Raw genomic sequence first — 24,690 nt, forward strand, 5'->3', positions numbered from 1 at the left:
TCCTGCAATTGACTCAGGCGCGCCGAGGGCAGCCCCGGCCAGAGTGGAAGGACCCCTTTCCCTGCGCGCGCGGGAGCAGAGGCCGCCATGGCGCCGCGGAGGTAAAGCAGGCCGCGGCTGGGAATCCTTCGCCATCCGCGCCGCTCCGGGGCTCGAGCGTCGCCGGAGAGACTTCTAACCGGAGCCGGGGACTCCCTTGGGCCGGGATTGGAGGTAGGCCCGAGCAGCGGAGCGGGAATGGCCGGGGAGCGGGGCTTGGGCCTAGGCCTCATCCTGAGGCTTGCAGTCCAAAAGGAAAGGCCTCAAAATTATTAGAATATAATAGCTTTACTGTCATTGTACATAAGGCATGGGCAAACTTCGGCCCTGCCTCCAGGTGTTTTGGACTTCAACTCCCACAATTCCTAACAGCCGGTAGGCTGTTAGGAATTGTGGGAGTTGAAGTCCAAAACACCTGGAGGGAGGGCCGAAGTTTGCCCATGCCTGTTTTATCCTGTCAGAAGCAAATTGAGAATACTGTTATGTCTAGTCTCCAACAGTTATAGTTATTTAGAGAATACAGTTATAGCTCTAGGATAAAAGCTATCTTTCAGTCTGTTTGTCCTTGCCTTTGTCACCCTGTACCGCCTGCCAGGCGGCAATAATCAGGCATTGTAAGGTAGGCCTTCCATCTCCGAGCTGGAGAAGGGAGAAAGTAGGACGGCAGCAGTCCCAAGGACACTCCAGCAATACTGGGTATATACACAAATACATTGAAAGTCCTGAAAATTCGGCCCAGTGCCATATAATAATAATAATAATGATAATAATAATGAGTTCCCATGAGCCACTTGGAGCTGTGTTTCTAAACTCGGAGGGGGTTGGACTACATCTCCCAGAATGCCTGAGCATCAGCCCAAATGTCTGGGTCTGCTGGGAGATGTAGTTCAAAGCAAACTCGATCGGTGGGCTATTTTCCAGGTTCAGGAACAGACACGCATTGTGCATGGAGCCCTTCTCTAAAGTGTAAGATAGGTAAAGGTTTCCCCTGACATTAAGTCTAGTCATGTCCGACTCTGTGGGTTGGTGCTCATCTCAATTCCTAAGCCGAATAGCCGGTGTTGTCCATAGACACCTCCAAGGTCATGTGGCCATTGGCATGACTGCACAGAGCGCTGTTACCTTCCCGCCAGAGCAGTGCCGATTGATCTACTCACATTTGCATGTTTTCGAACTGCTAGGTTGGCAGTGTACAAAACAACAATTCATATAAAAGCAGATACCATTACAAAATAAAATCACATTATATAAATAAAATCCAATTTAGGAAGGATGGGTGCTTTGTTTTGTAATGTGTACATTTATAATGTGTTTGAGGATGGCATTTAATTTTGTTGTACAATGACAATAAAGTTATTCTGTTGTAATAATTGTGCAAATTGTGCTTTCTTTATATACATGGATTGGTTTATATCTTTTAAAGGCATCACTCCCCATCTGGTGAGATTGCAAGTTGGTTCCTTCTTAACATATCAAGGAATCCAATATGTTCAGGATGTGGTGCTTTCATGCTGATGAGGTGTTTTCTTCCTAAAACAGAATATTTAAGGATTTAAAAAGTGGTGTTTCAATTTTGGAAATGCTTGTATGACATATTCTTGCTTCCTGGAAGTTTTATCTATGATCTCAATCCCTTTTTATGAATTGGTGAGCATTCATTTTAACTTAGGGATTGTTTCCGTTCTCTGTGTGTGTCTCTTAACTGTTTGATTCTGTTGCTGGCAGGAGGACTGAGGTGAAGACCATTCAACCGTCACCATGTTTCTTTATAACCTGACATTGCAGCGAGCCACTGGCATCAGCTATGCCATCCATGGCAATTTTTCAGGTGAGTGTTGTTCTTACTAGTAGCATATATTTCCAGTTAATGTAGGGTCCACCTCATAAGAGTCTTTATGCCTGTGATTCCTCTTTCTGGGGTAGCAGAAAGGCAGAGGTGGCGACTTTCCCTTCTTAACTCTGTCATATTTTTCTGGACAAATAAACTGGCAAAAGCTTGGGACTTGTCAGGAGGAAGGAAAGAAAGAAGTGGCATCACCATATTCAATTTTTTGTCATTAAGTTTAGAAGAAATGTGGGCAACCTTTTTACTGCTAAGGGCCATATGTGTTGGTGAGTTGGGGCCTGCTGTATAGATGTTTTCATCCTGAAGGATAATGTAACACAGTCATTATTAATATATACGAACAAAATCACAACAGAGGTGTATACAGCAAGAGTAAGTCACAGACAAAAGGGAAATATAATTAAGAGTTTCTAATCTCAAGAATAAAATTTGCAACAGTCTCACAAAATTGTCATCAGAGTTGTTCAGAAGGTATTTTAAATCTCCCATCCAAAAGAGCTGATGGCAATACATTACAACTTGCAGTAAGGATAAGCCAAACTTGTGAAAACAGCTTTTGAAAAAATAGGTGATAACTCAAACAATTTGGAATTCAGATTTCTGGCTAACCTGGCTTCCTAAATTCTGTTTCATTTTTTTAAAGCATTTCCAGTTGCGTCAGGCTATGAGAATCCATCTTTAAGGTCCTATTTGAGCAGGGCATACTATTACCTGGAGAAGCTTCAGTCCTCATCTGACACCATTATTCTTTCTAGGAACCAAGCAGCAAGAAATTGTTGTTTCCCGTGGGAAGATCCTGGAGTTGCTTCGTCCCGATCCTAATACCGGAAAGGTTCACACTTTGCTGACGGTTGAAGTCTTTGGGATTATTCGTTCCCTCATGGCCTTTAGGCTGACTGGTGGGACCAAAGACTACATTGTGGTGGGCAGCGATTCGGGCCGCATTGTTATTCTGGAATACCAGCCTTCCAAAAATGTCTTTGAGAAGATCCACCAAGAAACCTTTGGCAAGAGTGGCTGCCGCAGGATTGTGCCTGGACAGTACCTGGCTGTGGATCCTAAGGGACGAGCCGTCATGATCAGTAAGTCTGAATGCAGGTCTTGAGAGAGGAGGAAAAGAATGGCTCTTCCCAAGTTTGAAACTGAGATGGCCTTTGAGCCGAGAAAATTGGTGCTTGTGGCCTTCCTCCCTCTTTATGAAAGACTTGAAAGGAACCAGTTCTAGCACAGAATAGTTGCCCCTGTGATTCTGCTTGGGTCATGTGAGTCTCCGACTTAACAAACTGAAGCAGAGCTCTGTTGGTTCATATACTGACAAGAAATATATGCAGCCTCCTCAAACAACATTGGAACATTCAGGCATCCAATTGTAAGATTTTTGGAGAGTCAATGGTGCAAACAACTGGGCTGCAGAGGGTTACAAATCAATACGTTTTTGGCCTGAAATGATGATTAGGAATTCATGTCTCTTCTCTGAAATAAGCCATGGAGATGCTTGGATCCATTTCTGATCAGGTCCTTATTAGAAATGATGCTTTTTTATATGCCGATGCCCGGGTTATTTGCCCGGGGTTTTTAATGTTAGGTAATTTCAATTTGGTTATATGTTATGCTATTTCTTGGGGAAAAAACCTCAGTATTTGCTTTTGGTTTTTATGAATGCTCCCATTAGAAAATGCATAAGCATGTGGGTGAACTACATTTCCAAAAATCTTGAATCAGTCCTCCCCAGACTTCTGTTTTCTGCTGCCCTGCAGACTAGGACATGGAACAATGGCTTCAAACTACAGGAAAGGAGATTCCACCTGAACATCAGGAAGAACTTCCTCACTGTGAGAGCTGTTCGACAGTGGAACTCTCTCCCCGGGGCCGTGGTGGAGGCTCCTTCTTTGGAGGCTTTTAAGCAGAGGCTGGATGGCCATCTGTCAGGGGTGCTTTGAATGCGATTTCCTGCTTCTTAGCAGGGGGTTGGACTGGATGGCCCATGTGGTCTCTTCCAACTCTACTATTCTATGATTCTATGACTCCCCCAGTATTCACAGTTGGCCATGTTGGGTCTGTGTGCCAAATTTGGTTCAGTTCTGACGTTAGCTGGTTTTCTGAATATGGGTGAACTGTAACTCCTGGATGCCAAATTCAATCACCCAAACCCGCCAGTATACAAAGTTGGCCGTGTTGGGTCTGTGTGGCAAGTTTGGTGCAGATCTGTTGTCAGCTGGCTTCAGTGTTCTCTGGATAAGGGTGAACTACAACTTCCAGATCTTCCTGAAGCTCGTGCCAGGATTCACAGTTGGCCATGTTGGATCTGTGTGCCAAGTTTGGTCCAGATCCGTCACTTGCTGGGTTCAGTGTTCTCTGAATATGGGTGAACTATAACTCTCTGATGCCAAGGTCAGTCACCCAAGTTGGCAGCATTGGGTCTGTGTGCCAGGTTTGGTCCAGATCCATCATTGGTAGGTTCAGAGGGTTCACGGATCTATTAACTCCCAGAGTTAAAGGCCAATCACTCCCAAAGTCCACCAAGCCTGTCTCTTGAATGTGGGCTTGTTAGGCCCTACTTGGCTTCAGATCAGCCTTTTCTTTTGTTGGACACCTGAAATTTCTTGTTGTCAGTCTTCTCTCTCTCTTATCCTTCATCCTCCTCTGGCAAGACTGCAGAGGAGATCAGGTGATTTTGCTTCTGTTGAAATTAGTTACAGGGTTTATTGTGGCCTCTGACTGAATTATGGTTTAATCTTAGTTATGATAGGTTAATGTTATGATGTGCAGTCAACTTATAGTTTTAAAGAGAGAACTTTTTAAAGAAATTACAATCAAACACATAGAAGTTCATGCTGAAAAGTTCATCTCTAGAGCAGGTTCTGATTTAATGTTCCTTCTGCAACAACAAGAGACAGTGTCGGTTGCTTTGGACAGTGATGATGTTCAAGGATTTGCATTGCCTTTCTTTCCATGGGGTTCAGAGTATGCTCTCTTGTGGTTTGTGTGCGCGCAGGTGCCATTGAGAAGCAAAAGCTTGTCTACATCCTGAACAGAGATGCTGCTGCCCGCCTGACTATTTCTTCCCCACTGGAGGCCCACAAGGCCAACACCTTGGTTTACCACGTGGTCGGAGTGGACGTTGGCTTTGAGAACCCCATGTTTGCCTGCCTGGAAATGGATTACGAGGTGCTGAGGAGTTATGCTCTTATTTTAAATAAAATAAATCTGTTATTAAATTGTGTTTACAAAAAAGAATGAAACAATAGGGAAAAGAAAAAGAGGGGGAAAGTTACTAGGATATGAGCTGGAGCTCTAATATGGCTACCATGGGTCTGTCCCAACTAGTATCTGAACAGAGGATGGGCTGGAGATATCAATGCTTTGGTACTTTCATTATTGGCTGCTACTTCCTGGTGGATGTCAGGTGGTGCAATACCGGCTAAACATTATAATTTCTCCATTGGTGTGGGGTGTACACATTCTGTGATAATGCAGCATGTTGATATTTAGTTAGTTGATATCGGTTAATTGTCCAAATATTTATTATTGTAGTATACTAGGTGTGGTGTCTGTCATCAGGTACTGTTTGTTTTAATATATGCTTCTCTCATGAGGCAAAATGTGATGCTAGTTTCACAGTAGTATCTGTCTTTTTTCCCTTTTGCAGGAAGCCGACAATGACCCCACCGGGGAAGCAGCAGCCAACACCCAGCAGACACTGACCTTTTATGAGTTAGATCTGGGTCTGAACCACGTTGTCCGGAAGTATAGCGAGCCCTTGGAGGAGCATGGCAACTTTCTCATCACAGGTACCACTCTGTGCCATTCTGTTAAGATCAGGTTCTGTCCCAACTTAAGAAAGCAGCCATTCACATTAGATTCTACCTAAAAATTGTATACCTGTGTCCATTTCTGAGAAGTGGGGAATGCTCTATAGGAAGCATCACAAGTATTTCTACACAAGGTTCTGTTTGATGAAAAGACTGTGCTTTGGAGTGGGCAATGGGTGTTTTCTTCATCTGCTTATGCCTTTTTGTTCTTCAGTCCCTGGTGGTTCAGATGGGCCCAGCGGGGTCCTCATTTGCTCTGAAAACTACATCACCTACAAAAACTTTGGTGACCAGCCAGACATCCGATGCCCCATTCCCAGAAGAAGGGTGAGGATCTTGTTTTGTTTTAAGCATCAATTTTTTTTTGTATAAGGAATTCTTGGTGGCAGTTGGGATGGTGAGGGTGGAGTTATTTGAGTCAGGCCCTGCACTGAAGAGAGAAACTTGTAGAAAGGTCCTCAGAGAATGAAGATGATTGCTTGGATGTGAGAAACGGGAGGGCTGTGAGGAGGGAAAAGCTGTGTCTCTAGGAATGGCAGGGGGTGTCCATGTAGAGGGCTTGCTACAAAGAGGGGAGGCAACGAGGTGGATCAGAGCCTTCAGAAAGAAGATAGGAGATTGCTAGGAAGTAGGTGAGAGGAATAGAGTTGGCTTTGTGTGTTTGGAATGCTTCTAGAAAGAAGAGAAATGCTTGTGAGCCTAAGTGTCTGATGTGCTCCTCTCTGGCAGAACGACTTGGACGACCCTGAAAGGGGCATGATCTTCGTTTGCTCTGCGACGCACAAGACCAAGTCCATGTTCTTTTTCCTGGCTCAGACGGAGCAGGGGGACATCTTCAAGATCACCTTGGAGACAGATGAGGACATGGTAAGTAATGACAAAGGACAGTTTATATTGGCGTGAAGGAGCTTTGGCATATTGCTCATGTCCTCTTTGGTACTTTCAGGTCACAGAAATCCGCCTCAAGTACTTTGACACCGTTCCTGTCGCCGCTGCTATGTGTGTGCTGAAAACAGGGTTCCTCTTTGTGGCCTCTGAGTTTGGGAACCAGTAAGTAGACTTAAGCAGCGTGATGTCCTTTCCCTTGCATTTTCTGGTGTGGGATTCAGGGCTTTGGAAGAAAAGGGGCATTATTTTTTCAATCCCAGGTGCAATCTGGCAAAAAGGGGCTGGGAGAAGGGGTTCCAGTTAGGTTCCCAGCCCTCTCCTTGCCCTTCCTTAGAGTGTTTTCTACTGGCAAACAATCCTTCCGTGCAGCCTTCGTCAGGGAAGTGGCTGTGCTGAGGCACCCCCCATCCAGTCCAGCTCAGTCCTCCTAAAACCCCCTTCTCTTCCCATCTGCAGCTACCTCTACCAGATTGCTCACCTGGGAGACGACGACGAGGAGCCCGAGTTCTCCTCCGCCATGCCCCTGGAGGAAGGCGACACCTTCTTTTTCCAGCCCCGACCACTCAAGAACCTGGTGCTGGTGGATGAGCTGGACAGCCTCTCTCCCATCCTGTGCTGCCAGGTAATGCGGCTTTCCTCTTCTCTTCACTCAGGGACTTCCTCAGGTGCACTTCTGGCCTTGTTCGCTGTCATCTGGGTCCCCAGAGTTATTCCAAGAATGGTATTGCAGCCTAGCTCTTAAGAGCCAAAGTGCAAAGTAGGTTTTCTATTTTAATGTATTATGGCTGTGTATCATTTTTCCTCCAGTGCTCAACTCTGTGCAATTTTTATTTAATTGATATCCCAACTTTCTCCTGGGGAGGGACCCAAAGCAGCTTACCAAAAATATAAAAGGTAGCTCAGTTAAAATTGTACTTAGAAAAGTGAAAAAAAAAAAGATTAAACCAGGACTCGTGTTTAAAAAGTATTCAGAACACCGTTCCGTCTCATAATTTAAACACCGAAGACCTGTCTAAATGAAAAGGTCTTTGTTTGCCAAACCATACGAAGGATGACACTGAGCTGTCAGGAAGCCCACCAACCAATGACCAGAGTGTTGAACTGGATCCTGCAAATAATATGCTGAAAAGTCAGGAGCTTGAATCATGTACAACCTTCAACTCCTTGATTCCTGTTTTTGCACAGATTGCTGACCTGGCCAATGAAGATACACCTCAATTGTACGTTGCCTGTGGAAGGGGCCCCCGGTCGTCCCTCAGGGTCCTCAGGCATGGACTAGAGGTAAAGGGGGAAGGACAGAGTTGGGCTTTTTGCCATCTTTCATTTGGGGGGAAAGATTGGAACATTGAAATGTAAACAAAAATCCTTTTGTCTTGTAGGTCTCCGAAATGGCCGTCTCGGAGTTGCCTGGTAACCCCAATGCTGTGTGGACGGTGAGGAGGCACGTTGAAGGTAAGGCTGGCTTCCCTGGCGCCTCTGGAAGTGGTGGAGGCTTACTTTGGGTTCATGTGCTCTGAATTCATTGTCAGAGACTTATGTTTTTCCAAAAACATTGTAATGTGATTTCACATTTCCTAAGTACAAAGTTTCTAGAAAGAGTTTGTGGTTCCTTTGGATCCTATTTGGTGTAGGATTGTAGCTTATGTCTTGTTGTGAACATTTGTAGGCAAGCCTTCTTTAGTTGCGATTGTGTTCCTTTGATGTATTTCTTGGGTGCTTTTTTGTGGGCTAGGGTCCCTTAAAGTGGTGATGTCACTCTGGAAGTACCAGCATAGGCTAGGCTTTGAAATTATGGTGTCACAGCATGTATCTTGGGAATAAGAGATGCCCTATAGCCCCATGCAGGCATCCAAAGGGAGTGAGTTTATAGGAAAGTAATGGTAAATCTGCAAGTGGAAACCACACATCAATGCTTTGTATTGTTATGAGAGTTACAGAAATTTTATTTGGGGGTGGGTGGGTATGGCATGTCTGGAGACTTTTTCTTGTCTTCAGTTTTTCTTAATCCTGTCTCATGGTGGCTGGTGTTCCACAGGGGTTTTTGAGGTGCCACACCATTGAGAGCAGCAACCATGTCTTGCTGGGCTTATCATACCTTTTAATCAGGGCCTTCTGGCTGCCTTTGCCTTGAGATTCCCAGGAAGCTGAGTTGGTTTTACTATATTTGGCCAAGGTTTTTGGCCAGTTCCCTTCGCCCTCTCTCGGTAGCCTCCAGTGTTCTATTTATCACTCTCTTGGCTGTGCATTTTCAGCATCCATTGTCAGAGGTCTTCTGCAATAATAAAACAACTGATGGTGTAGAAGGGATTTTACGGAACCAACCCACAGATAGGTGTAGTGAACTTCTGCAGGAACAAGAAGACACAGTTGTTCTTTCAAATATGCAGAAAGGCTTTTCTCTTCAGTTGCAGCAGTATACATACACACACACATACACATAGAGAAAGAGTATATGCAAGGTATACAAACTTTAGAGTTTCTCTTGCTTGACTTCAGCCACAACTTCCAACAACCACTATCCATCCCTCATTAAGGAAGACAACTTTTATACCTCCCTCATTGCATTAGCCTCCACACCCTAATTACTGTGATACAACACTTTCATATGTAGTCAGGCCTGAGGGATTAATCCTGTTATCACTTAAAAATGCCAGGTACTGTACAAATCCTGACATCCATTTCCTTGCTGAGAGTTTTAATGCTGAGCTCTCTTCCAGGGTCATGTTCTTTCATTGCCATTGCAGGAGACCCATCAAGAGGCATTAAGGGCTCCTCCTTGACCTGTGATGAGAACCACCTTCTGTAAATGGCCCAGATAGTATGGCATGTGGATGGGGACAAAGCTGAGGCATGCCACCATATCTGGGTGGGTGGGAGGTTTTCATGGCTGCCCTTTCTAACTCACAAACATGGCTGTAGAGAAGGGAGGGATAGTGCTTGGAATCGTGGCAGGGAGACCTTCCATTTCCCTCTATGCTACAAAAACCTAACCTCCCTGGACTACGGTGTGTTAAAACATTCTGTCCAGAGTTCAGGAATAAAAGGTGCTGTGGCACCCTCAGCTCATTCTCCCCTTGACAATTGGGGTTTGTAGTTTGGATCTATGACAGAATCCTGAACCTTGGAAGCTCAGGTTTCAGCAGTAGCCAGTGGAGTGAAACAAATTCACATCTTCTGGAATCAAAGGCATGAATTGGAATGCAGTGCGTCCTCAGAGAAAAAAAATTGAATTCGAGATATAATTTGTTGAAAAATAACTTCATGGCAAGGAGAGAAGTGTGTATGAGAAGACATTGTAATGGGGGAAAAGTCATTTATAGTCAGGTTTGAAATGCTAAGTAAGAAAGCAAGCTTATCCTTGGGGAAATGCTCATGTGGGCCAAACTTAGGTTCTTCACAGTGCATTTGCACAGCTCCACTGGGAGAAGTTGGGCCTGACCTTCGTGACACATGGCTTCTAAGCAGCCGTGTCCCATTGGGAGGACTGGAAACCGGCTTTGAGGTGTTTGGACACATCCCCTGGCCCTGAATCCTGCAGCCAGACTTTGGGCTGAGACCTATTTCAGGGAATATGTGGAGCCCCTTGGTAGAATAGCTTCTCTGGCTGCCAGTCTGCTTCCATGAAAACGTTGAAAGTGCCATGGTAAAGCCCTCTGTGGCTTGGGGCCAGGTTTCTTTGAAGACCCATTCTCCCCTATGAAGACTCATGAGAGTGGCCCTTTCCCCTGCCTGGAAAAGGACAATGCAAAAGGCCTTCTTAGCGGCTGCTACCAGGCTCTGTGCCTCTGGCGGGGAAGGCTAGGTCAGATCCAGGCCTTGGATTATTTCTGCCAGAAGACGTTTGTGCTCAGGCAGACATTGACTTTTATGATGTTGTGTTTGCTGTTTGATTTTGATATGGTTGCTGTTTACTTCTTGCGAGATGTGCAAAAGAATGTGTTATTGCTTAAACCTGGAGAAAATATCATTAATGTGTTTTCAGATGGTAGCTTGATGTGTTATACAAAGCTGAGGCTGCTTCTGACCGCTGGGTGGAGCTGTGGTTGCTCCATGGGTCCATAAATCTAGAATGAGTGTTTTTTCTCATTAGATATTCTGAATTCAAATGTCCTGGGATGGAAGTTTTGCTCATTGTGCAGTTGGGTCTTAGGGTGCAAGAGAACAGATGTTTCCCCTGACACTTGGCACAGAACATGTTCCATGGAGGAGTTCCCCTGTGGGAAAATAAATGCATTCCATGTGGACTTCTGTCTCCCAATATGTGTCCAAGGACCCTGAGCAGATCTCAGTTCTTTTGCTCTGAATAATGGGCTAAAATTCGCATGAGGTGATCTGTACTCTTGTCACTTTGGTTTTTGCAATAGTGCAAAGCAGGCATGAGCAAACTTCGGCCCTCCAGGTGTTTTTGGATTTCAATTCCCACAGTTCCTAACAGCCTGTAGACTAGTAGGAATTGTGAGAGTTGAAGTCCAAAACACCGGAATATGGAGGGAATGCCAAAGTTGGCCCATGTCTGATGTAATGTAACAACTGTACTCTTACTGAACATAATTCCCAGCTTTGCTCACCCAGAGAACCAGGAGAAAGAAGAGTGGGAGAGTTGGAGGATTCCTCCATTGCATTTGGAAGAAGGCGGCTTTTCTTTTTCTTGTTTTCATTGCAGGCGCGAGCATCCCTGGCTCTGATGTGCTTATTACAACACCTCCAAACTGGCAGGCTTGGGTTCTTAAGCTGCTGTAATATGCCCCCTCCATATCTGACTCATCCTTGGGATGTTCTTGTTGTTTTTTTGTGCCATATATGCCTTTCCAAAGCAGATATTAACCCCCGGCTGGTGTGTGGTGTATGACCCTGCCCATACCAAGCCTTTTTCTTTCTTCCACAGGTGGCTGGAGGTGGAGGTGCTGACCCCTCCCGCAGGTGTGTACCGAGAGCGGTGGCTGCGCTGGGTCAGTGGAGGGGGGGCTGGGGAGGGACGACAGAGGCCTTTCGACTGCACCTCTTGCAGAGTATCTCTTCAGGATGTCTGTGGGAACTCAATGTCCATTCATTGCCAAAGGGGATCAGTAACGCCACTCTGTCCCACTTTGGCCAGACCTCACCTGGGCAACAAAATTCATAAAAGACCCATCAAAGCCTTAAGGAAGATGTCTGAGATCGCTGGGTATGTTTAGCTTAGAGAAGACAGATAAATTGCGTGATAAGGATGTAGTGTAGGAGATGGACTCAGTTAGTTTTCTGCTAATATATTGTCTAGATCCAGGGGAGTCATGCTCCCCCTCTATTCTGCCTTGGTCAGACCACACCTGGAATCATACTGTCCAGTTCTGGGCACTGCAATTGAAGGGAGATGTTGACAAGTGGAATGTGTCCAGAGGAGGGCGACTGAAAGGATCAAGGGTCTGGAGAACAATCCCTATGAGGAGCGGCTTCAAGAGCTGGACATGTTTAGCCTGCAGAAGAGAAGGCTGAGAGGAGATGTGATGAGGGCCATGGATAAATACATAAGGGGAAATCATAGAGAGGAGGGAGCAAGCTTGTTTTCTGCTGCCCTAGAGACTAGGATGCAATGGAACAACGGCTTCAAACTTCAGGAAAGAAAAGAGATTCCGCCTGAATATTAGGAAGAATTTCCTCACTGTAAGGAGAGCTGTTCAGCAGTTGAATCCTGCCCTGGAGTGTGGTGGAGGCTCCTTCTTTGGAGTCTTTGAAATGGGCTGGATGCGATTTTCTTGCTTCTTGGCAGAATGGGGTTGGACTGGATAGCCCATGAAGTCTTTTGCAACTCTATGATACTATGATTCCATGCTGCTTCTCATACTAGAATAGCAAGGAAAGGGATCCTCCCAATCCTTAGGAAGAACCTCTTTACTGCAAGAGCATTTCAACAGTGGGGTGGATTCTCTTGGAGAGTGGAGGACAGTCAGGCTTTGCAAGTCTTTAGACGGAGATTGGATGAGCATCTGACGGTTTGGATTGATAGAATCCACTTGAGGGATTCATTGGGAAGAATGAAGGGAAACCTATGCTCATAAGCGTATGGATGAGTGGACTTTAATAGTAACAAACTGCTGTGCCTGGGCTCCCTGTGCTTTGTTTGAACTCTTGAAGCTAAAGAGATGAGGGAAATGGTGAATGAGGAGGGGAGATGTTGCTGAAGAAAGCGGTGAGCCTGGGGCATGATGTGCACATCTCAAAAGCAGCAGCCGGGATGTGTCTGTGTGTGTTGCTTTGTGATTGTGGAGACCTTGTGGCCCAAATTTCTAGGTGCCGTGGGGTAGAGCGGGTCTGTCACACTGACGTTGCCTCCTGCCCATCATATGGCCTACAAGAAGAAAAGAGGCCTGGAAGCAGGGGATGGAGGATGGTGTTGACGGAAGGCATGGGCAGAGAGAGAAAAATAGCTGTGGCTGTTTCTAATCAGAATGAGGGGTGGGGGGGATTTTGGTGTTTCTGAAGGGTAGATATTTGAGTTTTGATTATATTTTTTTATGGATTTAAACCGTGATTTTTAAAATACCATTTATATTTCATTCTGTTTGTATATTTGTAGATTTTATCCTGTTCAGAAAGGCTTTTAGTGTAAGCCACTTTGAGTCTCCTTGTTGGAGACCAAAGTGGGGTATAAATACACATCATAATACTAGATTTTGATTGGACATTAAAAGGGATGTCTTGGCACTAAAAGCATTTCAGCGAAGGGATCAGTTTACCAAGGAAAGATGTAGGATCTCTGAACACCTTCAGAATGAGGTAAACATCTCCCTGATGCTGTTGCTACTCTTGCTAGAAGTCCAGGGTGGGGTTGGGCTGGGTGGTCCTTCCAACTCTAGGGTTGATTTAAATGAAACAAAACTGCATCTATGTTGAATCTCTGTTAATCCACCGTTAATGCTTAGAGGTTGTTTCTGTGGCCTGAAAATTGGAGCAGGCCTCCTGGACTGAATGCTCTGCCTAGGGTCTTCCTCAGATGCCGGCCTTTTAGGATTGATCAGTGGCCTTCTTCCCAGAGGTCTCAAAGCATCTTACAAATTAAAACAAAAACTACAGTGATAAGACTGTTATAGAGGCATAACTGAAAACATAGAAAAGGTTGCCTGAAATGTAGTTGAATTGTGCTGGTCACATCCCAAGAGGAGGTGGGAAGGTGCTTTGCCTGTATATACACATGCAAGATCTTCAGGGCTTTGGCGGTCATCTTTATGCATGTGTCCAGCTTTTTGTGAGGTCTGGGAGACATGGCAGAACTTTTGAAGGGGAAAATATGTGGCAGTCTTTGAACTCAGATCCACAGGTTCCTAATTTTAGGTTGCAAACTGATCTCCCAGCCTGGTGCAGAAAACTGGCCTCAGATGAATGGTTTTTTGTTTTGGAAGGCAAGGCCCAGCTCTGTTTTGCACTTGAAAGAAGTTCCTTTTCGCCTAGCCTTGCCTTTTGACTTTCTAGTTGCCGCCCCTGAATGATCATAGTGCCCAGCAGCAGCCTCTGGCTCCAAGGCCCAGGTGCCATGTTTTCTGCTAAATGAATGGCCCGTTGGTCTGATTCTTGCTTGGGATTCTTTCTGGCATATGGAATAGAGCTGGCCCCGCTGTCCCATGCTGTCAAACTGCTTTTAAAAAAAAGAAATATCCTGTGCTTAGAGTTGCTTTGTACAAGTCTAGGTTGGTCCACATTTACTGCCTTGGTTGCTTTCTCTTGCTTTTTTATTTTTAATGAAACAGGAGGGATGAGTGTTAGCTGGCAGAAAGAGCAACTGTCAGTAAACCAGGTGTGATGGGGATCTTATAAAAAAGCTGATTCTGAAGAGATAGGTGGCCTTCTTATGGACCCCTGTCCTTGTCTCTTGGATATTCTTTCACTCTAACTTTCTGTCCTGGAGTCACTTAATCATGCCAGGGGCTTCCCAGGACAATTTCACAATTTTACAATTTCTCACTTTGGATGAGACCAAATGAGCTTCCATTGCCTTCTGAATTAGGCCAAAATTGTCCTTTTCGATTCTTACTGTTGCAGTACAGATATTACATTGGGAATTAAGTCTAAGTGAATGTGCTTAAGGATGGCATACAGGTCATCTGGCAGCGTCCTTCTCTATTGTAGTGGGCTGATAATGGGGATATATTTAATAACCTTTTCCCTAAAGTGAGACTTAAAAAAGCAAATACAATGTTGATGCGATATACAGGATTAAAATGTGACGAATCTTATCAGTGGCACCAAAAACAATGTTAAAAATATTAGTACACTATGTAACAGAATTTGAAAAAGATTACTGTTTGTGGTTTGAAAGTGTTATTTTCTGGTTCATTATACGGCCATTACTTTGAAAATAGTTGTACTCTAGAAACTTTGTTGTTTTTGTGGTTTTGATATATAATATTGTTTTTTATCCTTCTATTACCTGAAACCCAAAGAATTGTAATTTTCCTTAATAGAAATATGCCATTTTAACCTTTTAATGTGCAGACTGCAAAAACAAAGTTTATGCAGTCAAATTTCCCCATATTTTATGATAGAACCAATTAGGAAATGACATTTATAACTCAGGAAGAAAAATGTGTCACATAGTGTAATATATTAATATAAGAATATAATGAATATAATATAATATAATGTGCTGCAGGATGTCCCTCCCATAAATATAAAGTTTTTGCAGTGCAATAAACTTTCTCCATTTTTTTATGATAGAGCCAATTAGGAAATGACATTAATAACTCAGGAAAAACAATTGTGTTGCATAGTGTTACTATATCATACAATTAATTGTATTTTCTCGTTAAAACAGCATTTTCCCCAGATTTGTATCTGCACATAAAAATCTGCAGGTGTGAATGTATATTCCTCAAAACCCAAGGATTACAAAACAAATGGGGTGGGCCACCAAGCACCTTGTGGTTATTGCATACTGTGCCACCTATTCCTTGATTTCATGTACACAGATAGAAGTAAAGGCCAATGTGTTTGGAGGCCTAAGGCCAACTTCCTGCATGTGTGAGACGGTGCTGTTAGGAGGAGAGGAAGGCCTTCCTTCTGTGCCAGCCTTTCTGAGCCTCTGATGCTTATGCCTTTCTTGTTTCCCCCACCCAGATGAGTTTGATGCTTACATCATTGTATCCTTCGTCAACGCCACCCTGGTCCTGTCCATCGGGGAGACGGTAGAGGAAGTGACAGACTCCGGGTTCTTGGGCACGACCCCCACGCTGTCTTGCTCCTTGCTAGGGGAGGATGCCTTGGTGCAGGTGAGGCTTGCCTTTTGTCGAACGGGCTCCCCTTTTAGAAAGATGTTCATAAGAGGACTGCAAGATATAGGAGAGAAGAGACATTGCAGAGGATAGAAAGTTGCCAAATGCTCAAGGCTAGGCATGGGCATATTCCAGCTGCCACAATTCCTAACAGCAAATGCAGGGAGGAAGTGAGCCTTGTGATATGCATGGGGATGCATATTATAGGGATGCACATCCCCCCAATGATTAACAAGTTTGTTGGAACAGGCAGGATAGCAAATACATGGCATGTCTGTGGCTGGTCCAGGGCTTGTGCTGCTTGGCAAGGCTCCTGTACTAATAGCAAACAAACAAGACACACATTGCCCTGATATGCTAAGCAGGCGCCGTTTGATTTGTGTATCCCTTCAGGTTTATCCTGATGGCATCCGGCACATCAGAGCCGACAAACGCGTGAACGAATGGAAGACACCTGGGAAGAAGACCATTGTCAAGTGTGCTGTGAACCAGAGGCAGGTGGTGATTGCTCTGACTGGAGGAGAGCTGGTCTACTTTGAAATGGACCCGGTAGGTGACACCATTATCTTTCTTTTCCCTGCGCAGCTCTGGTGAATTTCTTTTGTGTCATTTCCTAATTGGTTCTGTCATAAAAACATGGGAAAAGTTTATTAAGCTGCAAAAACTTCATTTTTGTGGGACACCTACACATTTTGCTATAGTTTTTCAATGAATATCTCATCTTTGAGACTCAACCATTCGATGAGAATTATTATTAAAATTATCATTATCATTATTATTATTATTATTATTGTGTGTGTGTGTGTGCTCAAAATAAGGACTGCACAATTAAACAGGAAATAACACTTTCAAACCAAGAACAAAAAATTTCAAATGTTTTTACATAGTGTAATTGTTCTTCCAAGACCATAACAACTGTGATCTTCTGACCCCCTTCGATTTGCCTTTCCACCGCAGTCTGGGCAGCTGAACGAATACACGGAGAGGAAGGAGATGTCGGCGGACGTGGTCTGCATGAGCCTGGCCAACGTACCCCCTGGAGAGCAGCGCTCCCGGTTCCTTGCTGTGGGTTTGGTGGACAACACCGTGCGCATCATTTCTCTCGACCCCTCCGTAAGTACCGGACACCACTTGCTGAGAGGCCTCTCTGTCGCTTGCCTGCTTTGAATTGAAACCCTAATAGCAGAAAGGAAGTGTGGAAGTGATGGGGAAAGCCCTGCTTCCATTGCCCTGCAGTTTTCACTTTCCATATCCTTTGTGTCCTTAGAACAGGCATGGTCCAACTTCGACCATCCCTCCAGGTGTTTCGGACTGTGGGAGTTGCGAAGTCCAAAACACCTGGAGGGACAAAGTTAGCCCATGCCTGCCTTAGAATAGGGCTAATGGGCACCACCTCTCTGCCTCCATGTTTGATCTTCTTATAAAGAGAAAAGCGGAGTATAAATAACATAGTAATGATACTTTGATGTGGTTGTTCCTCTCTCTCTCCCCCTCATGGCTGGTCTTTCCTCCTCCCATCGCAGGACTGCCTCCAGCCCCTGAGTATGCAGGCCCTCCCTGCGCAGCCGGAGTCGCTGTGCATTGTGGAAATGGGGGGCGCAGAGAAGCAGGACGAGCTTGGGGAGAGGGGCTCCATTGGCTTCCTCTACCTGAATATCGGCTTGCAGGTGAGCGGCTGTGGCCTTGCTTCTCCTTGTTGGGACTCAGTGTTGGGAGCTGAGCGAAGGTCTGTTGGCATTCCCGGATTCACCACCTCTTCCGATCTCTGTCCTTAGAACGGTGTGCTGCTCCGAACGGTCCTCGACCCAGTCACGGGAGACCTCTCCGACACAAGGACCAGGTACCTTGGGTCGCGCCCCGTGAAGCTCTTCCGCGTCCGGATGCAAGGCCAGGAAGCAGTGAGTGGGATACAGGGCTGTGGTGATGAGGTTCCTGTGCTTGCCTCCTCCTGGTGTGGGGAAGGGGTCTCCTATTTGGTTCATTTGGGTGACCCTCTTTGCTTTCCCCCTCTCTCTCAGGTGCTGGCCATGTCCAGCCGCTCATGGCTGAGCTACTCCTACCAGTCGCGCTTCCACTTGACCCCACTTTCGTATGAAACGCTGGAGTTTGCCTCTGGCTTTGCCTCGGAGCAGTGCCCAGAGGGCATCGTTGCCATCTCCACAAACACTCTGAGGTTGGTATTGAACAAGCACCAGGGAGGGAAGTGGAAGTGCCAAACACTGGCTCCCAAGAGTGGCCTGATGATACTATTATTATTATTAGTAGTAGTAGTAGTAGTAGCAGCAGCAGCAGCAGCAGCAGCAGCAGCAGTAGTAGTAAATGTATTGTCAAAGGCTTTCATGACCGGAATCACTGCACTATTATTGTGTGGCTTCTGGGCTGCATGGCCAATGCGTTCCAGCAGCATTTTCTCCTGATGATTCGCCTGCATCTGTGGCAGGCCATCTTCAGAGGATCTGATGGAATGTCAAGGATGGGAGAAAGAAATATACTCCCGCTTGCTTTACCACCATCAGACCCTCTGAAGATGCAGGCCATCTTTTTCAGGAGAAAATGCTGCTAGATCACATTGACCACACAGCCTGGAAACCACACAATACCCCAATATTTGTTCAGTCTTATTACCCTCCTCTCCTTATGGCAACTTGGAAGGATTTTCCTGCATCTTCTGGGATCCACCCTCAGTCCAAGGCAGGGGTCCCCAAACTAAGGCCCGGGGGCCGGATGCGGCCCTCCAAGGCCATTTACCTGGCCCCCGCCCTCAGTTTTAGATTGAGGCTCGCCCAAAGTCTGAAATGACTTCAAGGCACACGACAATCCTACTTGACTATCTCATTGGCCATAAGCAGGCCCACTTCCCACTGAAATCCTGATAAGTTTACAGTATGTTGGTTAAAATTGTTTTTATTTTTAAATATTGTTCTTTCTTTTACTAATATTGTAAATGAATATTGTAAATGAATAATATGGTAATAATATTATATATTGTGTACACATATAATATTGATAATAATTTAATACAATATAATATTTATTTATTAATTACAGTATTTCTACCTCGCCCTTCTCACCCAATAGCGGACTCAGGGTGGCTAATAATAATAATACAATATAGTGATATTGTATAATATAATAATATTAATTATATATTAAATATTAAATGTAATATTACTAATAATATTATGGTATAATGTTATAGTGCAATATAGTAATATATAATGCTAATTTTTTTGCACTACAAATAAGACATGAGCAGTGTGCAGAGGAATTTGTATTTTTTTTCCAAATGATAATTTGGCCCCTCAACAATCTGAGGGACCATGAATCGGCCCTCCACTTAAAGTTTGAGGACCCCTGGTCCAAGGCATTATGTCAGGCATGGGCAAACTTCAGTCCTCCTTCAGGTGTTTTGGGCTTTGACTTCCACAATTCCCCACTGGTTGTTAGAAATTGTGAGAGTTGAAGTCCAAAACACCTGGACGGAAGGCCAAAGTTTGCCCATATCAGCATTATGTCCATTCAGGTTTGAGTGGCTCGATCTGACCTTGTTCTTGGTTGCATTCAGCCTGAAAGTGGCATTGTTTTGGCTCCCAGGATTCTGGCGCTGGAGAAGCTGGGCGCCGTCTTTAACCAGGTGGCCTTCCCACTTCAGTACACCCCCCGGAAGTTCGTCATCCACCCCGAGAGCAACAACCTGATCATCATCGAGACCGACCACAATGCCTACACGGAGGCGACCAAGGCCCAGCGGAAGCAGCAGATGGCGGAGGTCAGTGTATGGAGCTGCCTCCAGAATTCCCATCCCCTGGGACGTTTCCAGTCCCCTTCAGGATTTAACCTCCATGATATGTGTGTGTATGTATTTATGTGGAGATTAAAACCTTTTGCAATGTTACAGGAAATGGTGGAAGCTGCAGGGGAAGATGAGCGGGAGTTAGCTGCAGAGATGGCGGCTGCTTTCCTGAACGAGAACCTCCCGGAGTCCATTTTTGGTGCCCCGAAGGCTGGGAACGGGCAGTGGGCCTCGGTCGTGAGGGTGATGAACCCCATCCAGGGGAACACTCTGGACCTGGTACAGCTGGAGCAGAACGAAGCTGCATTCAGGTAAGGCTGCATGGCTCTTTGGGCTCAGAGGGAAGGAAGGGGGGGCCAGGCTTTGGCTGGCTCTCCGTCCATGATTGTGCTGGATGAATGGGAGTGTTCGGCCATGGCCCAACCAGAAAAAGAAGAAAGGATCTGATTGGATGCAGTCTTTTGCTTAAGAGTCTCCTCCACTTGTCAGGGATCTCTGCCACCTTAACAGGGTCCTGGAAGCTTTCCCTGCATATGCCAGTTAGAGTTCAGACTTCTCTCCATGTAGTTGTGGCAGGAACACAAGACACCAGGCTCCAGGTGCTTGTTCCAAAACACAGGAAGGCTTTCTATCTTTAGTTGCATTATATATAATATACAATATTTAAAGCAACACACAGTTCTCCAGCCACCAAACTCCACGCTCCAACCAAACTCTCCAACACAAGCACACGGGAGGTACTTCTTTTATACCCTCCCCCATTACATTAGCAACCTTCCTAACTGCACATAACTCCAAAAGACTATGCTTATTTCCATGTGGCTAGGCCTCTGCTTGCAACACAAGATTCCAGTGTATATGCAAACCCCCAAAAGTGCCCCCTTTGATGCCTCTCTCCCCCTCCTTCCCAGTGTTGCAGTCTGCCGCTTTGCCAACACTGGGGATGACTGGCACGTGCTGGTGGGGGTGGCCAAGGACCTCATCCTCAACCCACGCTCTGTGGCCGGAGGCTTCGTCTACACCTACAAGCTGGTGAACAACGGGGAGAAGCTGGAGTTCATGCACAAGGTGAGTTCTCGTCTGGGTCTCGCACAGGCCCAGGAAAGGCTTCCCAGAAGCAGGCAGTTGGGCTTCATCCTTGTGACAGCAGGATCTAGTCTCTGTAGGTTGCTTTTCCCTTTCATTGCTTTGCCATAAATAATGGAGGGGCAGAAAGGATGATGCCACCACAGCAGCTACTGCATAATGTCCTGGTAATCTGGAGAAAGGGGCCTTCCCTCTCTTGAGCCCTCCAGGTGTTTTGTTTTTTTAATAATAATTTTTATTATGTTATAAGTGAGGTTACAGAGAAAGCTAGGAAAACATAATAAGTATAGGATAGTGAGGGAAAAGTGCTGGAGAATAAACAAAACGAAAAACAAACAAAAGAGGAGAGAGAGAAAAAAATGGACAAGAAAAAAAAGACCATAAAAAATGGAAATAAATATATATATATTTATCCTATTTGTCCTATATATAGGACAATGGGAAGTCCTATTGTCTTCCAGGTGTTTTCCCACAATTTCCCACAATTCCTAAGAGCCGGAACACTAAATTTCACCTCGCAGATACATACTGTGTTCGATAATTAAAATGACAATACTATTGAAGAAGTAAGGTGCTTTGTCTGTCTCTCCAGCAGTAGGATGTATTGTGTCTATGCACTGTGTCTTCTGATAATTTGCTTCCCAGGAGCCAATAGAGTCTATAGTTTGTGTTTCACACGGAAGCTGCTAAATATATTCTCTACTCAATGCTTTTTTACACACTGCTCATGAGCACAAGAAATCACTGTATTGAGATTTTTTCCCTCTTAATTTATTTCTAAAATAATATAATTTTAATATTTAAAAATCCTTACCTTTTGCAAAGCACTTGAAATTGGAAATACTCTGCGGCGCACAATTTGAGAAACTAGAGAATGCAGCCTTGTGGAGGGTTGCTTTTGAGGGCCAGGTTTGCGGACTTGCTCTTTCTGTGTGGAGGGTTCTTCTGACGGGTGTCTCTGTGCTCCCCCCGCCCCTCTTTTGGCTCAGACCCCCGTGGAGGAGGTGCCTGCCGCCATCGCTCCCTTCCAGGGCCGGATCCTGATTGGTGTCGGGAAGCTCCTGCGGGTCTATGACTTGGGCAAGAAGAAGCTGCTCCGGAAGTGTGAGAACAAGGTATTGGCTGGGGAAGGCAATCTGGGATCAGGAAATGTCAGGGTCGACTTGAATGCTGAGTCCACACTCCAGGAATGTATAGTTTCTCACCAGTGTGAGTGCTGTGATGCGGACATAGACTTGAACTATGAGTGAAATGCAATCTACACTCAGGCATGTCTAGGGTTCTCCACAGAGTGAGTCCTTTGCTGTTTATGTAGACTTCCACTCTCAGTGAAGCTCTTTCCACACTCCAGGCATTTATAGAGTTTGTCCGCAGTGTGAGTTTCTAACCCTGATACAAAATACTAGAAACTATTCTATTTAGCCTTTATGGAGATGTTAAGCATTCTCTCTTGTGTCTGAGATACTTGCAGGAAACAAGACAGCAGACACAGTAGCTTTGTTCCTCCAAGAAAGCTTTCTTCTGTTGCATTCATACAGATATTTACAGCAATATATACAGCTGTCTCCAAGGATCCTCCGACATCCAGTAACCAGCCATTCATCAAATATTCATGTGATGGCAGTCTGCTTATAGGCAAGGCATGGGCACACTTCGGCCCTCCAATTCCTGGCCTCAGGCCCCTTCCTTTCCCCTTTCCTTTCCGGTTAAGCAGCTGAGCGGGAAAGACCTGAGGCCAAGAATTGTGGGAGTTGGAGTCCAAAATACCTGTAGGGCCAAAGTTTGGCCATCACATTTATTTATTTATTAGCGACATTTATATCCCGCCCTTCTTACCCCAAAAGGGGACTCAGGGTGGCTTACAAGTTATATATACATACAATATATTATATTATTAGTATAGCACAATATAAGCACTATATAAGCATTATATACAGTAGTCTCACTTATCCAATGTTCTGTATTATCCAAGACAGTCTGCCTTTTAGTAGTCAATGATTTGTAGTAAATGTTGCAATGTTTTGGTGCTAAATTCGTAAATACAGTAGTTATCTGCTTGGATTTTAATGTATTGTCCATTATTTTATTTTGTGTATTGTTGGAATGTTTTAAGTTTTTGTTGTTTCGGGCTTGACCCTCTTTGTGAGCCGCCCCGAGTCCTTTCGGGGAGATGGGGCGTGATATAAAAATAAAGTTGATTATTATTATTATTATTACTCCATAACATTACAGCGTATTGAACTGCTTTTTCTGTCGATTTGTTGTAAAACATGATGTTTTGGTGCTTAATTTGTAAAATCATAATGTCATTTTATGTTTAATAGGCTTTTTACTTAATCCCTCCTTATTATCCAACATTTTCGCTTATCCAAGGTTCTGCTGGCTTATCCAAGGTTCTGCTAGTATAGACCCACATATGATGCAATCCTGTATTCATGGTTTCATCATAGACTTGCCTTGTCACTGTGACTCAAGACTTTACTGTATCTCATCATTTTACCCAGTATTTTACCTTCTAGATATGGCAGTGTATTTTAAAACCCCAACAAGATAATATCCTCCTTTCCTCCCTGAGGGCCTTTTCTGCCTGAGCTGACGATGCCCCCCCCTTCCTTCCTTCCTTCCTTCCTTTCTTTTTGGGATCGTTGCCCTGGCAGCACATTGCCAACTACATCTGTGGGATCCAGACCATTGGGCACCGCGTGATCGTGTCCGACGTGCAGGAGAGCTTCATCTGGGTGCGCTACAAGCGGAACGAGAACCAGCTCATCATCTTTGCGGACGACACCCACCCGCGATGGGTCACCACCGCCTGCCTCCTGGACTACGATACGGTGGCTGGCGCAGACAAGTTTGGCAACATCTGTGTGGTGAGTCTTGGAGGGAGGCTGAGGGGAGCTTTGCTGCAGAAGTGGCAGCCAGGTCTGTAGGAGAAGCTCTGCTCTGAGGCCTTTGGGACCGTTGACCCTCTGCCCATTGCTGGGGTGTCGTTCTGCCTAAAAAGAGGTATTTTTGAGCTCTTGCTGTCTGGTTGGCATCTTCTTAACTTTGGCATTGACCCAGATCTGTGGGTGATGCAGAGCTCCGAGCCAAGTCCACCTTTGGGGCCCTGCAGTGACCTTCATTCATACTCTGTCCCTATTGGAAATTCCACAACCTATTGGAAATAACTGCACCATAACCTTATTGTAAAAGTAAAAATGATGTCATATCTGTTTGGTAAATGTGAATCTCCATGAACATGTGGAGACCACGTTTTGAAAACCATTAGTCAAGAAAAGCATGACCTTGTTGGAAGTCAACTCTTTGAAGAAGTGATGTTCATAAGCCTTCATGTAATGGCACAGAGGTAGCTCAATTGTTAAACTGAAGAACCATTTCTTTAAACTGCCAAGGACAAAGACATGCCACTACAAAATATATTTGGTTAGCAGAGTTTTAAAGATGTTTCTTTAAGTTGAAATTGCAGTTGTAATTCTAATAGCCCAAAAACATAAACACTCTTTTAAAATCTCTTAGTTTAAACATACGCAGTCAGAGATAAAAAAGAGGACTTCTCTGAAAAACAACATATCTTGTTTACTCATAAATATCTTGTATTAATTCACCGTACAGGCACATTTCTTATTGAAGTTCAGTTATAGAAAGGATGTAGGTTTCTCTTTTTCTCTGATGTTTCACATTCCAAATAAATAGTGAAAGGCTTGGGAGGATGCTATTTCCAACAGCCCCTTTCCTCCCTCCAAACGCAGGTGAGGCTGCCCCCAAACACCAACGATGAGGTGGATGAGGACCCGACGGGCAACAAGGCTCTATGGGACCGTGGGCTGCTCAACGGCGCCTCCCAGAAGGTAGTGTGAAATCACTGGTTTTGTTTTTGGCATGAGCCTGTCTCAGGCTCACAAATATCCCAAGCAAGATACAGTGTTTAAAGTGCACTTAATGGTTGAAATCCCAGCAGCAGTCCCTTTGAAAAGATTGGGG

The 24,690-nt window shown here is 44.9% G+C and overlaps 1 protein-coding gene, 1 long non-coding RNA gene and 1 other non-coding gene across 3 annotated transcripts in view; 2 read left to right on the forward strand and 1 right to left on the reverse strand.

The window, feature by feature from the left end:
• Positions 1 to 27: 27 nt before the first annotated feature.
• The window catches only part of sf3b3 (splicing factor 3b subunit 3), a 28,422-nt gene continuing 3,759 nt past the window's right edge, over positions 28 to 24,690 (forward strand). The window contains exons 1-23 of the mRNA XM_003227863.4: positions 28 to 213; positions 1,765 to 1,867; positions 2,641 to 2,967; positions 4,881 to 5,053; positions 5,535 to 5,676; positions 5,912 to 6,024; positions 6,427 to 6,564; positions 6,644 to 6,747; positions 7,042 to 7,207; positions 7,771 to 7,866; positions 7,965 to 8,037; positions 15,673 to 15,824; positions 16,221 to 16,376; positions 16,785 to 16,940; positions 17,351 to 17,494; positions 17,603 to 17,725; positions 17,846 to 18,000; positions 19,422 to 19,596; positions 19,726 to 19,931; positions 20,532 to 20,688; positions 21,696 to 21,821; positions 23,364 to 23,576; positions 24,459 to 24,557. Coding sequence (XP_003227911.1) covers positions 1,798 to 1,867; positions 2,641 to 2,967; positions 4,881 to 5,053; positions 5,535 to 5,676; positions 5,912 to 6,024; positions 6,427 to 6,564; positions 6,644 to 6,747; positions 7,042 to 7,207; positions 7,771 to 7,866; positions 7,965 to 8,037; positions 15,673 to 15,824; positions 16,221 to 16,376; positions 16,785 to 16,940; positions 17,351 to 17,494; positions 17,603 to 17,725; positions 17,846 to 18,000; positions 19,422 to 19,596; positions 19,726 to 19,931; positions 20,532 to 20,688; positions 21,696 to 21,821; positions 23,364 to 23,576; positions 24,459 to 24,557 — 3,264 coding nt within the window. The 5' untranslated portion in view covers positions 28 to 213; positions 1,765 to 1,797. The remainder of the gene's footprint in view (positions 214 to 1,764; positions 1,868 to 2,640; positions 2,968 to 4,880; positions 5,054 to 5,534; positions 5,677 to 5,911; positions 6,025 to 6,426; positions 6,565 to 6,643; positions 6,748 to 7,041; positions 7,208 to 7,770; positions 7,867 to 7,964; positions 8,038 to 15,672; positions 15,825 to 16,220; positions 16,377 to 16,784; positions 16,941 to 17,350; positions 17,495 to 17,602; positions 17,726 to 17,845; positions 18,001 to 19,421; positions 19,597 to 19,725; positions 19,932 to 20,531; positions 20,689 to 21,695; positions 21,822 to 23,363; positions 23,577 to 24,458; positions 24,558 to 24,690) is intronic.
• Positions 3,322 to 3,404, forward strand: LOC134293703 (small nucleolar RNA SNORD111). The gene has a single exon (XR_010000665.1). It is a non-coding gene; the product is annotated as a small nucleolar RNA SNORD111 (small nucleolar RNA).
• On the reverse strand, positions 8,479 to 21,700 carry LOC107983570 (uncharacterized). Its single transcript, XR_001730941.2, has 3 exons — positions 21,521 to 21,700; positions 15,690 to 15,881; positions 8,479 to 8,930 (listed from the first exon to the last, which is right to left on the reverse strand). It is a non-coding gene; the product is annotated as an uncharacterized LOC107983570 (long non-coding RNA).

Source organism: Anolis carolinensis, unplaced genomic scaffold (genome assembly GCF_035594765.1).
Source record: "Anolis carolinensis isolate JA03-04 unplaced genomic scaffold, rAnoCar3.1.pri scaffold_9, whole genome shotgun sequence".
Classification (NCBI taxonomy): domain Eukaryota; kingdom Metazoa; phylum Chordata; class Lepidosauria; order Squamata; family Dactyloidae; genus Anolis; species Anolis carolinensis.